Source organism: Nothobranchius furzeri, chromosome 5 (assembly GCF_043380555.1).
Source record: "Nothobranchius furzeri strain GRZ-AD chromosome 5, NfurGRZ-RIMD1, whole genome shotgun sequence".
Taxonomy (NCBI): Eukaryota; Metazoa; Chordata; class Actinopteri; order Cyprinodontiformes; family Nothobranchiidae; genus Nothobranchius; species Nothobranchius furzeri.
The window spans coordinates 35,910,310-35,926,861 of NC_091745.1; the positions used below are offsets into that span (position 1 = coordinate 35,910,310).

The 16,552-nt window shown below is 43.2% G+C and overlaps 1 protein-coding gene across 2 annotated transcripts; it reads left to right on the plus strand.

Annotated features, from left to right (window-relative positions):
- The first annotated feature begins 4,778 nt into the window (after positions 1 to 4,778).
- Positions 4,779 to 7,977, plus strand: LOC107372748 (uncharacterized). 2 transcript variants are annotated; one of them, XM_054740303.2, is made up of 12 exons: positions 4,779 to 4,918; positions 5,734 to 5,845; positions 5,930 to 6,065; positions 6,152 to 6,178; positions 6,337 to 6,387; positions 6,527 to 6,577; positions 6,683 to 6,742; positions 6,839 to 6,889; positions 6,979 to 7,178; positions 7,262 to 7,421; positions 7,543 to 7,640; positions 7,725 to 7,977. In XM_054740303.2, exons 3-12 carry the CDS (start codon positions 5,936 to 5,938, stop codon positions 7,779 to 7,781), a joined length of 885 nt encoding a protein of 294 aa, XP_054596278.2. In that variant the 5' UTR covers positions 4,779 to 4,918; positions 5,734 to 5,845; positions 5,930 to 5,935; the 3' UTR covers positions 7,782 to 7,977. The 2 variants fall into 2 exon arrangements, with proteins under 2 accessions (XP_054596278.2, XP_070407734.1); XM_070551633.1 differs by having other exon boundaries at positions 5,961 to 6,065.
- The last annotated feature ends 8,575 nt before the right edge of the window (positions 7,978 to 16,552 follow it).

Here is a 16,552-nt window from a genome sequence, read left to right on the forward strand (position 1 = left end):
GGCCTTGGTCAGAGGAGCGCAGAGCACGTGATGGGGAATGTTTGTTCAGGAGTGAGGCTAGATAGGGGGGACCACCACCCTGGAAGAAATGATAAACAAAGACGAGGATTTTGAATTGTGAGCGATAGCAAATCAGAAGCCAGTGCAGAGAGGCCAGAACCGGACTGATGTGGTCCCGTTTCCTGGTCCCAGTCAGGAACCTGGCAGCGCTGTTCTGCACAACCTGTAGGTGATGCAGTGATGACTGACACAACCCTGCATATAGAGAGTTGCAGTAGTCAAGCCGAGAAATAACAAAGGCATGCAGTACCCGCTCCAGGTGGGCTCTCGACAGCATAGGCTTGATTTTAGCAAGGCGTCTCAGGTGAAAGAAACTGGACCGGATCACAGAATTGATGTGAGCATCAAATTTAAGTCCTACACCAAGTTTCACCCCCAAACTGGTAACAACTGGTTTTGAGTATGGAGAAAGAGGGCCAAGATCAGCATAACGATCCACATTCCTGCTGTTGGGGTGAAAAACAATGAGCTCTGTCTTTCCCTAATTCAGATGTAGATAGTTGGACATTAGCCAAGACTTCACCTCATTAACACAGGAGACAAAGGACTGAATAGAGTGACCTTTCTCCTGACACAATGGAGAGTAAATCTGGCAATCGTCAGCATACAGATGGAATGATAGGCCATGTTTACGAAAGATTGACCCCAGAGGTAGCAGATAAATGGCAAACAAAAGAGGACCAAGGATCGACCCCTGCGGGACCCCCCAGCGGAGCCCCTCCCAAGAAGAAAAAACATCACCCAGTTTAACGCAGAATGACCTGTTTTGGAGATACGATCTAAACCAATCCAGAGCTGACCCTTTGATCCCAACCCATCGTTCCAAGCGATCGAGTAGAATCGCGTGGTCAACTGTGTCGACTACCGGAGTTACTAACTGTGTCGACTACCGGAGTTACTAACTTTACTTGGTTTAAAAATCTTACTAAAATAAACAGAGTGCCGTATTGCAAAACCCAATCATACTCGTTATGTAAACATTAGCTTTGTAGATATTTTTTACAGATATATATTTGTGTGCAACAAACACCAAACAAATAATTTGTCATTCTTTATTGAAAAACAATAAAATACAGGTATAGAGAAAGTGTGGGAAAATGATAATGTGAAAGTATTGCACTTTAAATGTAATACTATTTATCTTTAAAAAGAAAAACTCTACAAATGTCATGTACAGCAACATGACAGAAGAATGGTGGTCTGTCTGTCAGAATGTGCTGAACAGATTTGCTCTATCAAGAGGAGCCTTAATGTGTACGAGGTTCCCCTTGAGTAGTATTGGTTTGGGTTATGTATCGCCACATCAGCATGTAAATGCTGAACCAATCTGGAATAAAGACTGCTGATAGAGGATAAACAAGTGTAACGTTATGACAGAGAAAGAGAGAAAAATTAATACAACTAGGAAACCAACATAAAAACAGCAACCAGCAGCTGCACCTGTGAAGAAACATTTCTAAGAATCATCAAGAAAACGTGGGATGAACAACTATAAACATGTAAACCATGAACCACAAACATAATGAACAACAAACATCAACAAGCATGTGTTCGTGTGTGTGCTGGAATGTGAAGTGTTAGACCTCCAAGGATCAGGTGCACTCTGGAACGGCCCCAGGCACCAGAAAACCTTGCTACAGATAAGTCAGCAAGGCCACATCCAGAATCGGGCTGACACAGGTCATGGGCCACAGGACACAGGAATCACACAGCATTTCCACCTGAAACAGAATCATTAAAATTAGAATCAAATACAATACGTTGTTCAGTATGACATCAAATGGATTTTTAAAGAAGGCAATCAGACTTCTTAGTTTTCATGAATATAGGAGGGTTGATCTTAAGCCTGATTCATGCTTCTCCTGCGTCAGTGCAGAGACACGCAACTCCATTATCCGTCCTTAGTATGGCATACAGACTTCTAACATCAAGCACTATCAACCAACTCACCGAGCTGCTGTATTTCTGCGGTCAGGTCAGGCTTGGGGAGGAATTATGACACGTCTCTAAATAAAGTAAAAATTTCTAGTGCAGAGTGGAGCCAACCCCATAGAAGCACTGATTTGATCTCATTTCAGAGAAAAATAGAACAGGTTAGATGCACCTAATAAATAAAATTACTAACAAACTCAGGAATCTGTTGCTTCACTGTTCTGGTGCTGAAAATATCACTGAGGCCCTGTCCACACGTAGCCGGGGATCTGCCAAAACGTAGATATTTTTCTACGTTTTGGTCTGTCATCCACACAAAAACGGAGTTTTTTCACACGAAAACGGATCTTTTTAAAAACTCCGGCCAAAGTGAAGATCTGTGTTTTCTCCGTTTTGGGTGTCTGCGTGTGGACAGACAAAACTGGAGTTTTAAGGTCCGCAACGTCACTTTCCGTGACAAAAAAATGCTGACATCACGTGTGCGACCTGTGTTTACACTAGCCGACAGCATGGATGCCCTCAGAGCTGCGCTCGCTTTATCAATTGTCCAAGCGCTTTTTGCTGGTTTGTTTTTGCAAGCGGAATTACTGCTCCTTGCGGAAGACCACAGACGAAGGACGAGGTTAAGAACGGGGGAAGTACTGCCGCCTACAGGTCTGGCATGTCCTTAACAACGTATTTATCTGGGAACGTGTGGACAGTTTTCTTTTAAAACGAGGTGGTGTGGATGCAAGTTTTTGGAGGGGCGGATATTCGTTTTTTAAAAAAGCCGGCTACGTGTGGACTAGGCCTAATGCGGACCAAAGGAGATACACAGATGAATGCACCTCCTATTTATTATTTGGAGACTACATTTACTGCAGCTGGCAGACGCAGAGATTTTTTCTATTGATACACAGATTTTACAGAATCATTTTAAATTTTAATAGGGGAAGACTGCAGGAGGGAGCGGTAAAATACAGGGGGTCCCCAGCAAAAACAAGAAACTTTACGAGTCTGATGAAACTTGCTGGTGTTCCTTCAGCAGGCCCGGTGGCAGCTCCAACGACCCAGTGGCTGTGCTGGGACAATGTTATCGAGCTCAGTCCGACTCGGCAGAGGGTGAACGAGCCAAGGCGGTGGGATTTAAGTGAAACCCTGTATGCCCTATAGACTTATGGAGACTAACATCAAGCACTATCAAACAACTCACCGAGCTGCAGTATTTCTCCGGTCAGATCTGTCTCCGAGTCCGAGAGCTCCACGAGCGGTCAGCCCGCGCAGCAGCTAGGCGCCGCATCGGGGCCTGACCGCTGGGGAGAACCGGATGGAAGAATGAAACACAGAAGTGTCCCTCCAAGCGCTCCGTCATATTTCAGCGATTTCAACCCATTTTATGTTAAATGCACTGGGTTTTACCCATCGACATATGCCCTATTAATTATTTTACCGTGTTTTACATCTAAATTTCATGGTCAAACAGTACATGCTACATGTTAAAATGATAGTTAGCTAGCTACTTCGATAAACTCAGCTAGTTTAAAGGCGGCAGTGACCTAAAATACATACATTTAATTTAACTTACCGAAAAAAAAATGAAGTGGAGACTCCTTGGATGCTCTATTAGTGCAATTAATGCCACAGCAAGTCATTTTGTCTAACAATTGCACAACTAATATCCAAAACAGAATTCACAAGCACAGAGACTCAAAATCCCGAAACAGTTTCCAGGAGAGACCGAGGCTGTACTGAGGCCTTTCCACGGAGCTAGCTCTGTGGTCACGTGGGTCTGAGGCGGTGGTCACGTGTGTCGGATGCTCATTAATTATACAGAATTTTAGGCTTTCAATACACTTAAACAGAAGAGTGAGAAAAAATTCACCCCCCTCAGAGTTGTCATGAGTGTAAACAAGATAATTTAGACAAAAAACATGTTCTGGTACCAGGCTGTAAACATGTTTATTTCTGCTGTGAAATTGGTATTTTTAACATGGGAGTCAATGAGGATTTGCTCGCTTCTGATACCAGCCCCCAGCGGATGAGGGTGGAACTGCAATTTCTGGTACTTCCGGGTTGGGACCAATTTTAGAGCTGCATTGTGGGGGCTTGATGCATACTGACAACCCTACTAACACAGAAAGTCGCCACAACGTCGCATTTTGCGACGTTTCGTTTGTGACGTAGTGACAACGTGGCTGCTACGTTTAGGTTACTACGTTCCACAGGGGACGTTGTTGTTACATTGCTGAAACGTCACACTACAACGTCCTCCAAAAGTCGCTTTATAACCTCTGTTAAATGTCCTCTCTGTAACTTATTCGGCACTTTGAATAACAACGTTGCTGCTACGTTGTTACAACGTGATAACTGTAGTTCCAGAATAAATAAAATTTGAGAGATTTTATCATCAAATTAGATTTTCAGCTTATCCATGAAAAATAACACACAAAGATATTTAATCTTTGGGTATTTTAATTGTTTTTTATTATTATTAGAGTTTTGACAATAATTAAATAAACAATTAGTAGTTGCAGTACTTGAATCATGTTTATAGCTAAAATGTCTTTCTAATTTAAAAAAGTTGGACTTTATATTTTATGGAAAAAAAAATTCTAAACTTTGTTTACTGAAAAACTCATTTTTGCTGTTTACAAATGTTACTTTCTAAAATCCACCAGCAAGGAAATGTAGGCTAATTTACATGTTACTTGCCTCACAGCATTCCAATGGAATGGCTTGTTGCAACAACCCTGTTCCAGCCAGTTATCTGATTTGTTATGGTCATCACATGTTCCACACCATCTTCCAATCAGCTTACTCTGCCTCTTTTTTTGTTCTTATTTCATCCCTTCTTTAATTCCACAAGATTTCCAGTTAGTTGCTCTTTGCTATTTGGCTACTTCGGATTTATTTGTCAACCACTCACTCCTTAGTTCGCTTGCTTCAGGTAAGAAAAAGTTTTATCATGTTCTAAATTTGGTTTACAAAAGGCAATAGCATATATCTGCCCTCAAACAATAGCTACCGCATGGTAGCTTACCTACTGTAGTTTATTCGGTCTGTTCAAGTAAAATCAAACAAACTAACTGGACTTTTCGCTTGAATTAGAATAATATCAATCTAATTTTAAGCAAGATGACTCTGTAACTATTCTATTGATATAACTACAACCAGTGTATTTGTAGAGTTAGCAGTCCAGCTACCGTTAGCCACAAGGTAGCCCCATTGCTAAGCGGTCATTACACGTGTTCTCACATGTCTGCTCGATCAGTAAACCTCTGGGCTAATGTTCTGCCCTAAACGTTTTGCGGCTCAGTGGTTTTTAATAATTAGGTAATGTTTATTGGTGTTTAAGCAAGCCTTTTCACTGTGTCTGTCGACTTTATTGAGATCTTGTGTAGAGAGATGGCCATGTTTAGCTAAACATGAATGGAGCGTTAGAAATTTGTGTTTGGGGCAGGGGGCGTGATGGACTTTTAGCCATTTGAGCAAGGATGTATCTAAAATATCCCAAGGACTGGACTTGGGCAACCCAGTCTTCCAAACTAGCAAAAGAACAAAGAATCAAATTGTTTAGTTAGCTAGTATTAAACATTGTAACACAAAGTATTGCTTTAGTTTGAGATGTGTAGTCAAAAGCTAAATTTTCATAAACAATGGGTGAGTTTGTTGTTTTTTGAACATGCAGTTTATGCAGAAATTCCTGTGGCTATGTGTCTGTGTAAACTTGGTTGGAAACTAATCTCTTTTCCAAAATCTTAGGTGCATTATTGTTACTGGACAGCAAACAAAACCACATTCAGGAACCTAAATGTGGAACATCCATCTCCTGATTGGACTCAACATAGAGTAAGGCTATTTCAGCGCCAAACAGGTACTGCAACTACTACTTGGCCATCACATTTAAATGGTTTCCTTCGAATCTTTTCATATGAACATGACTGTTATGCTTATTAAGAGGAATATGAAGAAGCCAAGTGTCTTGCCAGGCAGTAGCTGGAAGATTCCCAAGCCGAGAGTGAGAGAGAGAGAGGTGACCAAACGAAAGGTTAAGAACAATAAGCGGTACCTGTCCAGCTCTGATGATGAAGCAGGTAATGTTTCTGTCATAAACATGTTGTATATTCTTTTTAATAATATAAAATAGCAACAAAAAAAAAACATATCTGTTTGCTTTCAGGTCCATGCTCTACTGAGAGAACGAGAGGTTAGTTTTGAGCCGATGTTCTACTGCTAGAACTTGTGTTTTTAACTAAATCTAATTTTATTTTGTGGGGTGCAGAGCTCCATAGTAATTTTCTAGCCCAATAATGTTGTCGTTTTTTTTCTGTTTTTTTTTTTTTTTTTTTTTTTCATTTTTTGCAGTTCCCATGGCAGAGAGAACGCTGTTGCTGATAGAACCATCCAGCAGAGATGGTGTGTATATTTTCCTTTATGTTTATTTAATTTATTCAGGCCATACTTCAATTTGTCCTCTAGACTGCCCACCAGCTTCTTTAGACTGCTGTCAAATTTATTTGTTTAATTTAGTTTTGATATGTTTTGCCCCCTTCAGTTCCTGTTTCGAAGAGGACAACACTGCCAGCTGAGTCCCTCAACGGTGAAGGTACACATTTTATCTTCTGCTGTAACTAAAATGTCTACTGATTTGTATATTTGCCTTTTAAAACTTTGCACTACTACTATTAAAATGTGTTTTGTCAACTCATAGATTTAATGGCCACAAGTACACCAAGGCAAAGGGTCACCCCAAGGCAAAAAGCCACTGAAGGCAAGTAACTTAAAATACCTCTACCAAAACCTAGAGTGGTGTATTAAAATGTTTTGGTAGATTTTTTTTTGAGAACTTATAATTTTATCATTTCAGATCAAGCAGCAGGCATCGCTGATGCTTTAAGGAATAATGCTGCAATCACAGGTGAGATTGAGTTTCCCCTTTTTAAAAGGTCCACTTATAAGTTAAATCTATTATTTGTGTTGTAATTTATGATTCTTCTTTTGTCCAAGATATCTGCAAGTCACTGCTAATAAAAGTGAACATGATGGAGGGGAAAATGCACACCATGGAGAAGCTGCTCCATAATGTGGCTTCTCGGCATTCTGAGAGCCAAACTCAAGATGATCTGCGCCTGGAGCCTTGTAAAGATGCGGAGGACTTTACCTTGCTTGACAATAACTTGCAGGACAAGGCATATTTCCAGCAAGCTGTAAGTAAACAATTGTAGACATTCAGAAAATGGTTTTAATGAAATCTGATATTTTATTTGATCAACTTTGTACAATTTATAAGGTCCGTTTTCTAAGCCTCATTGGAGGACGGAAGCTGGGAGAAAATACAAGACGGACCATGCTGGCTGTCGCCAGCAATGCTGTTTGGTGTGGATACAGCCTGCATGGGAAGAAGCAGAAAGCCAAGCTGTGTAACCTTAAAATATTCAGGCTGATCAAACGTGAGTTGATGCTTTTTACTGGACATGTTTTATAGAATTTCATTAAATCTTACAGCTGTCAGAACTGTAAAACAGTTTAAGTAATCTTAAGGTTTCCTGTATATCACCTGTCTGTTCCCAGGTGCTGTGAAGACCTTGCTTCCAGACTCCACAGATAAGGACATAGAGGTGCAAATAATGGAAGTCCTTACGCATGCTCCCCAGAAAGTCAGAAGAGAGGTAATTGATTTATGACTGAAAGCTTGTTGGAGACATTTATGTGTTAATTGCTCACTAATGTATACCTCCTTTTTTTTCCTTCAGGCTGAAGCACAGCATCGTGCCACACAAATGGAGGCCCATTCTTCTGAGGAGGACTAAGTGAACCTGCACCCTTTCTGTTTTATTTTTCTCAGTTTTGTTCACAATTTTAGATTTTTCTATTTTTATATATTTTTTTTGATCATTTTTTTTAAAGCGCCTTGTGGTTTTTATTTTGAGAGGCGCTATAAAAATGTTTTGTTTAAATTGTGTATGCAAGTGTCAAATCTTTATGTAATAAAAAGCTGAAAAGTCAGTTTATTGTCCATCCTGTGAAATTACATCTGATCCTGCTGCCTACTATTCCATTCAATTCAAAAATACTTTATTAATCCCAGAGGGAAATTGATTGCTGTAGTAGCTCAGAATAATAATAATAATCAAGTCATCAGAGTTGTTGTATATTACAATGGCTGTTGGCAGGAAGGATCCTCAAGTCTTGTGAAGAGAATGCTCAGGGTTGTCCATAATTTTCTTGATTCTCTGGAGAATCCTTTGCATTATCTCCTCCAGTGGTTCCGAAACGAAAACATATGCATACTAAACATATGCAGTAGAGCTTTTAAATGAAATCATGACACCGCTGTCCTATATTACTTGTTTTTAAGGTTTTTATACATTTGTTTTTCCATTCTGGTTGTTTTTGCTGTTAATCTGCCATTAGTTTTGCACTATAATTTTCTGTGGTAAATAATAAAGGTGAAAAAAAAGGTTAACCTGAAAACGTCTCTGCAACGTGCCACAAACATTTAGTTGGTACGTTGTCACAACGTTATAATAGCGATGTTGTCACAACATTGCAGTAAAGTTGTGGATATGTCGCGACAACGTTCCAGCAACGTCCTATGTGACGTTCTGACAACGTCGTAGCGGAATTTCACTTTGGAAGTCGCTACTACGTAACATGCGACGTTCCTGCAACATCACAAGGTGTCAGAAAATACGTTGCGACTACGTTGTTGCAACGGACCTGTGTTAGTAGGGAAGGTGACCATTACATTAGCTTAACAAGCAGGTGAAGACTTAGAGATACAAGTCGAACAGTAGCATAGATAGACAGCAGTGTGATGGTTGGGCAGCAGCAATCCAAATGAGAGGCAGCAGTATGTACAGTGAGGGATAGTAACATGTACGTGACTTCAGGCACATCCCTGAATACACCTTTTTCCCTCGAGGCTTGATCACAGCACACCCTAGTGGCCAGTGGTGACCTCTGCACCAACCCCCCCCCAGTCCAGAAAGCCGTGTGACACACCGGCGCAGTGGACTCATGACCTAACCCACTGGCCAGTTTCAGGTACATACCGCTTGGGTGGCCGTCTTACCCGACCGGAGCCCGCTGGCTGGGAGGAGGGAGGTGATGGGCACTGTTACGGGGTTGCGCCGCTTGGGCAGCATCCCCGTTGGCTACGTCTGGAGGATTCGGTACCGGCTGGGCGGTGCCGGGGTTTGTGCCTTGGGGCTCGGGTGGTGTGTGTGACTGATCTGGCAGGGGTCCCGCTGACCCCCGGTTGGCGGGACCTAAGTCGTGTGTCTCGTCGTTGGACGCAGGCAGGGGCGCAGCACTCTCTGGGTGAGTGCGAGGGGTGGCCGGGGTGAAGGCGCGGAGAAAGCGCCGGTTGCGCAGGGTGAGGCAGCCAGACCCATCAATCCTGACACGGTATTGGTCGTGTCCTAGTGACTCTACTACCACCCCAGATCTGCCCCATGCCCGCGGGCTACCGCCAACTAGGTTCTGGAGGAACACCGCCTCCCCGACTACGAGAGGGCGGAGCGGTCGTACGTGTTCTCTCAGAGACTCAGTGGTACGGGCCATCCGAGTCCGGAGGACCTCTTCCTTCGCCGCCCATGCCTGACGCCAGAGCGGAGGGATGTGAGGGTTGGAGAACTTCTCCAGCCTATTAACAAATGACAGCGAGTCCCTGAGGGAGCGACCAAAGATGATTTGTGCGGGCGACTGGTCGCAGTCGGGGTCAGGCATATTACGCAGTTGCAACATTGCACGCAGAAAGCGGCCATGGTCGAGGCTCCCGGTCGGGCCGGTGTTTGAGATTAGTAGGCGCTTCGCCATCTTGACAGCCACCTCCGCCCTTCCATTAGACTGGGGGAACCCAACCGAGGACATGCGGTGCTTGACCTGCCATAAGCAGAGGAAATCCACTGTGCGCCCTGCCGAGAACTCCGGGCCTCCGTCACTTGACAACTCCTCGGGCACACCAAATGTGGCGAAGAAAGCCCTTAAGTGACGGATAAGCCCAATGGAGCCCCCGAGATTGGTGCCCGCGGGAGAGCTCATGACTTCCACCCAGCCAGAGAGGTGATCGCCAACGACCAGGTAGTGGTGACCCCTGTAGTTGAAGAAGTCTGCAAACACCTCCTCAAATGGCGTGGATGGCGGTGATGCCGGCATGGGAGGTGTGGCCGCCTGCGAGGGGGCATTGCGGTTACAGTCTGCGCATCGCTCCCTGGTCAACTGGATGTCGTTAGACATCCCAGGCTAGTATACAATGGAGCAGGCCCGTCGTTCCATTGCCGACTTGCCCTGATGGACGATGTGGAGGTGCTGAAGTACCGCACGATGAAGGGACGTGGGGACAACGATGCGGTCACAGTACAGCAGGACCCCATCTTGCGCATACACTGACTCACAGACCTTAGACAGGTCGGCCAGCGCCGGGTCCTTTGGGTCAGTGCTGCCCCCGTCTTCAATGAGGTGCAGGAGGTGGGAGAGGCATGCCTCCGTGGCCGTCTCCTGTGCGAGGAGTGGCCATGCAATGGCAGCAGACTCCAGTGCATCGCTGCAAATGGATGAAATATGCACCGACTCCTCGCTATCAGTCACATTCCATATGCCCATGCCGCGGCCCTCATCAGAGCCAGAGGGCGAGGGATACCTGGAGGCTGTGTCGGCAGTGCAGTTGCTCTTGTCAGGCAAGTGTACAATGTGAAAGCGCCATGGGAGTGTGCGCTGTTTGAGCCTGAACAGGTGAGAGTTAGTTATCTCATCCAATGTCCGGTCCCCAAGGATCTTCACCAGGGGCTTATGGTTGGTGACCACGACCAGATTGTCGCACCCCTGTGTGAAGTATCTGGTCTGCTCCAGACCCCATGCTGCAGCCAGGGCCTCCCCCTCAATAGCGACGTATGGCTGCTCAGCAGAGGAGAGAAAGCGTGAGCCGGCCAGAGTAATTTTCCATCCATCCCATGGTGGGTTTTCAAAAGTAACAAATGGTGGTAGACAGGATATGATTTAAATGCAAATAACCCCCTTCGAGCTGACGCCCATTAAGCATCCTCATTCAAGAATCTAGTAGCTCCTCCTTAAACCTTTTGGTACATTCAGAACTTGTTTTTGCCAAATGCAAACACGTTTTTTTTTTTCAGTAAACAAAGGTTAGAAACGTTTTTTTCATAAAATAAAAAGTCCCATTTTTTTTTATTAGAAAGACATTTTAGCTATGAACATGATTCAAATACTGCAACTACTAATTGTTTATTTAATTATTGTCAAAACTCTAACAATAATAAAAAACAAAGCATTAAAAGACCAAATTAAATTATATCTTTGTGTGTTATTTTTCATGTGTGTTGAGGAAAACATTTTTAATTTTAACAAATCCAGATTAGAATCACAAAATATGGACAAGCAGAAAATCTAATTTGATGATAAAATCTCTCTTAAATTTTATTTATTGTGGAACTACAGTTATCACGTTGTAACAACGTAGCAGCAACGTTGTTATTCAAAGTGCCGACTAAGTTACAGAGAGGACATTTAACAGAAGTTGTAAAGCGACTTTCTGAGGACGTTGTAGTGTGACGTTTCGGCAATGTACCAACAACGTCCCCGTGGAACGTAGTAACCTAAACGTAGCAGCTACGTTGTCACTACGTCACAAACGAAACGTCGGGAGTTATTGCTGAGCTCCGGCTGGCAAATGTATTGAAAATGAAAGTAAACACGGGCAATAAGGTTTGCTTTTTGAACAAAATCAGCTGAGATGGCAGACTGGAGCGCCGCAACGCTCCATGAGCCTCTCCGTTAGAGCTGAAGCTCAGATCACCAGAGACTGCACAGGGACTGATGGGGACAGACACCTTTGGGAGCTGCTTGTTAAAAAAAAACTTAACGATCACGGCTTCAATCACAATAAAAAGCAAGTTATGTCCAAGATAAACGGAAGTCTGCGGCAGCGCAAAGACCGCCCCATACCCCCTTTATGCCGCCATCACCTAATCTTTTATAAAATTGCCACGATTGCACCACATTACCGCCACGGTCTGATCTTATAAACAACCTTTATCCTCCCTAGGGAGCCGCGGCAAATCCCATTTTGCAAACGCTCTCGTCCTGTAAAAACTGCTTAAGTCAGACTTCCTGCTTCTAATCAACACAATGACTCCCTCTCAATAAAGGCTAACGACTCATCAGGGGGTAGAGGAGGGGTACTCAGAGTAGTTTCTGCTCATTAAATAACAACAGACAAATAGACAAAGCTTGACTCTCCCATATTCCAGTCAGCATGGACAAAGCTCCTTGGATGAGAAGCGAAACATCTTCAAGAAACCAAAGAAGCCCAGTAGCATTCATTAGAACCCTTTTAGATTACCCTGACCAGGGTGACTGAGAACCTTCACCTGTAATCAACCAATCAAAGTCCAGTTGCCTTCATCTGTTTGATTACTTTGGTCTCATCATAAAAGTAAACATTTTGGGAGTTGTTGGGATGTGTACATATTAGTACAAGTGTTTTTGATGAAGTGTAACTGATGTAAGTGTACTTAACTGAGCACTAGGTGGTAGAAGAGCACTGCTAATATGTATATAGAGGTGTAGTGTAGAGTTCAGGGGAAGTTCTGCTGAGGGTTATGTTGAGGGTATGCCCTCATGAGAAATTGCTGCAGTAATTTTCTCCAAAAGACTGCTAAATTGCTTTGAAAAGCAGATATTAAACATCAGCGCCAAAAGACACTTCATTTCCCATGATGCTTTGCACACGGAAGCAATGTGAAGACGTCACCGCCTAATACCAGAAAAACGTTCTGCGCATGTGCAGGAGCTCATGGAGCTTTCCCGCGACTTCAAAGGCTATAAATCACAACGGAACAAAGAAACTTTGTTCTTTTGCCCAGTTCTCTGGCTGTGAAGGACACGCTCGGTCGTACGCTCCGACTAACTTGAGCACGCAGGAAGTCTAAGTGCTCCATCAAACTCACGAAACCGCTGGAAAACTAAGCTACAAGCCCATCAGGTCTGTTAAACCGCTCACTGCCTTAGCTGCTGAAGAGGAAGAACACACCGAACCGGGCTGGAAAAATCAGCAACTCCGTCAAACTCACGGAAAACGCCGAAAACAGAGGAGAAAGCCATCAAACCGACGGACGACGCCGAAAACTGCGGAGAAACACGGAGAACCGTCAAATCAAACGGCGGGGGACGCCTTGCTGTTCTGGTGATCAGAAAACTCATCTATTTCTCTCTCTCCTTCTTTTCTTCTCCCGTTTCCTCTATAGTCCAGAATAAGCAATAAAACCGCGCTATTGCTTAAAAGTAGTTTCGTGTTTTCCTCTTTCGTTCCCAAATACGTCCGTCGGGTCATTTTGAAAGAATAAACTGCTTATTGATCATTGTTTGGTATCTTAAAATGGTTTCTGCTATGGCCAAGCGGTTAAACTAAAAATATATTAATTCAGGATTAACCTTTTGTGTTGTTTCATGACCATTTTGAATTGTTTTGAGTGATTTTAAGGTTAAGTTACTTCTGATTCTAAGTGCTTTGGAAGTTAAAGTGCAAGTTGCCACCCACACTTTAGCCAGACAAAGGGGTCAGCCATCTTGTATTCAAGACTCCATTTTGAATCCATACACACGCACACACACACCACTCCTTTGTGAGAACAAAGGACCCCATTCATACATCCTCCATCACACGCAAACACATCCATCTTCAATTATATCACGTGGTTATTATTCATTTATTCCACTGTTTATTCATTTGACAAATTGTTAATTAAATGTTATAAAATTCAGATTTTTGCCTCCAGTAGATTTGTTGTGTCGAAGCGAAGTCTCTGCTCCAAGGATTATACGAACTTCAAGAAAGACTGATAAGGTTTTGGATTCATTTCCCTTTCTAATTAAAGGGATGGTGCCCCGTAGATATCTAAGAATATCTTAATTGATTAATAAATCAGTAAATATTCCCATATTTACAGAATTTATTGAAGAATCCAAAAGTAAGTTAAAACTTACTAATTATTCGCTCCTAATAACCCCAACAGTTACAAGACGAACGCCGTGTATGCGTGTCCCTCCTGATGTAATAAAGTTCGTACAGATAAAGTTACTGCCTGCCTGCTTTTTACCAACTACAAAACACAACGGGAAAAGGTTAATTGTTTCCCTTTCTTATTTTTCACATGTATCTTTTGCTGCTTGTATGTTTTTTTTTTTTACCTTGTATTATAGTTCTTGTCTTTATTCTTTTCTCATGGAAACTGTTCCTGTTGACAACCCACTGCTGGAAAACTGAATTTACTAGAGAAAATAATAAAGTCATTTGCAATCTAAATTGTTACTTTAAGTCTTTAAAAGTTCTTTACTCCTTTTGTAAATGTTTGCCTCTCGTTCATGGAGCGTTCTCAATTCAACCTATACAGGGCTGTTTAAATGGTAAATGGCCTGTATTTGACATAGCGCCTTCTAGAGTCCTGGAACCCCCCAAGGCGCTTTACAACACAATCAGTCATTCACCCATTCACACACTGATGGGGATGAGCTACGATGTAGCCAAAGCTGCCCTGGGGTGCACTGACAGAGGCGAGGCAGCCGAGCACGGGCGCCACCGGTCCCTCCGACCACCACCAGCAGGCAACGTGGGTTAAGTGTCTTGCCCAAGGACACAACGACAGCGACAGACCGAGTGGGGCTCAAACCTGCAACCTAAAGTTAAAGTTAAGTTAAAGTCCCATTAGTTGTCACACACACAGGTGTGTGTGCGAAATTTGTTCTCCGCATTTGACCCATCCCCTGGTGGAGCGGTGAGCTGCAGACACAGCCGCGCTCGGGAACTATTTGGTGGTTTAACCCCCCAATCCAACCCCGTAATGCTGAGTGTCAAGCAGGGAGGCATTGGGTCCCATTTTTTCAAAGTAACCTTCCGATTACGGCGCAAGCACTTAACTCCTGTGCCACCACCGCCCTACATATATAGCGTATAGCGCCTTCTTAGAGTTCTACAACCCCCCAAGGTGCTTCACAACACAATCAGTCATTCACCCATTTACACACACACATTCACCCTGGTGGGGATGTGCTATGAAGCAGCCATAGCTGCCCTGGGGTACACTGTGTAATGTACCAAGTGGTCAATTTTCCACCACCAAACAGACCAGAAAGTAACCTTTCCTTTGCAGACACGAAAACCCCGTCTGTCTGGGCTCCAACTTCCACAACAAGACTCGGACATGTCCGAACGGTGCACCGTTCTGGCTACCACAAGAAGCCAAAGCATCTTTGCTCAAGGCCTCAAGTCAGACTGCTGCTTTCTCACTGAATAAAGTCAAACTCCTGGCAGCTCCTACATGACTTTAAAGCTTATAAGATACAATAATCATATGTGTTGAGTGAACATGATGTTTAAATCAAAAGTTTGAATAATCTGTGCCTAAATCAATGATGGCTTTACAATGAATATTGTTCCTGCAATGATCCAATTCAGATCTCATCTACACCAGATCAGTATGTTTGACTTAACAAGTTAATCGATATCTACACTCATACACATTACTTAATGTTAATATTCACTTCACATAAGTGTTTTAAAACATTCTCATTCACTAAATGTCTACCACCTTTGTATCTGAAGGAAAGTTTTGGTAAAGCCCTCTGTAACGGAACAGAATGACTGTTTTTTCCCTCCTCTGCACAAGACTAGTCTGCATGAGAGACAGTCTCAAGGTGTCATGCATTCCTCCTAACCTGCTTATTTTCAGCTCAACAGAAGAACAAAGAATGAACTCTTTTCTTTTAATCAATCAAAGAACTCTATTTTAATAAAGCTAATCCATCAAAGTGTTAGTCAATAAATAATATGTGAAACCAAAATATTAATTACTTTATTATGATCCTATAGAATATAAAGGTACTGTGACTTTAAGTGTTCCAACAGGACTCATTTCACGTAGCGTTAAAAAGACATGACGCATTACTTTCACTGATCCAATCAGAATCTTACAGATTTGACGGAGGCGTGGTTCTGATAGTGTTTGGTAATTTTTCATTCGACAATAAACCACAACATCCGAGGTATAAAACGACGCCACGTCATCTCTAACTCCAGTTCAAAGCGTTCCAGAGAAGGCGATGGAGTGGCCAATCCTGATCTACAACTCTTTAACCGAAAGAACCAACGACAAGCTGAAAAATTTGTTGCTATTCCAACTGCGGCAACAGTTCCTTTCAGAATAAAAGCTGAACCATCAAGACCCAGGCTTGGGTCTCACCAGACGCCAACAAACTGTCGTGTACCCGGAAGTAACTCACAGACTGGACTGATCGGAACCGCTGCTTTTCCTACCGGCTCGGTTCCAGAGAGGGTCGAGCTGGACCTCGATATTCCTGATCTATCGGGGACTTCCTGAAGGGTAGGTAGACCGGCAGATGGTGTCTCATGTGTTCATGGACCTCCTAACCAAAGCTTAATGCGAAGACATCACCTTCAGTTCCCGTCAGAACTAATCGCTTCTTCGGATTTGCTGGTTCTGATCAACATCACACGTCATCCATTCACCGCCTCATCCACTTTAGTTACACCATACATTTAGTTTTA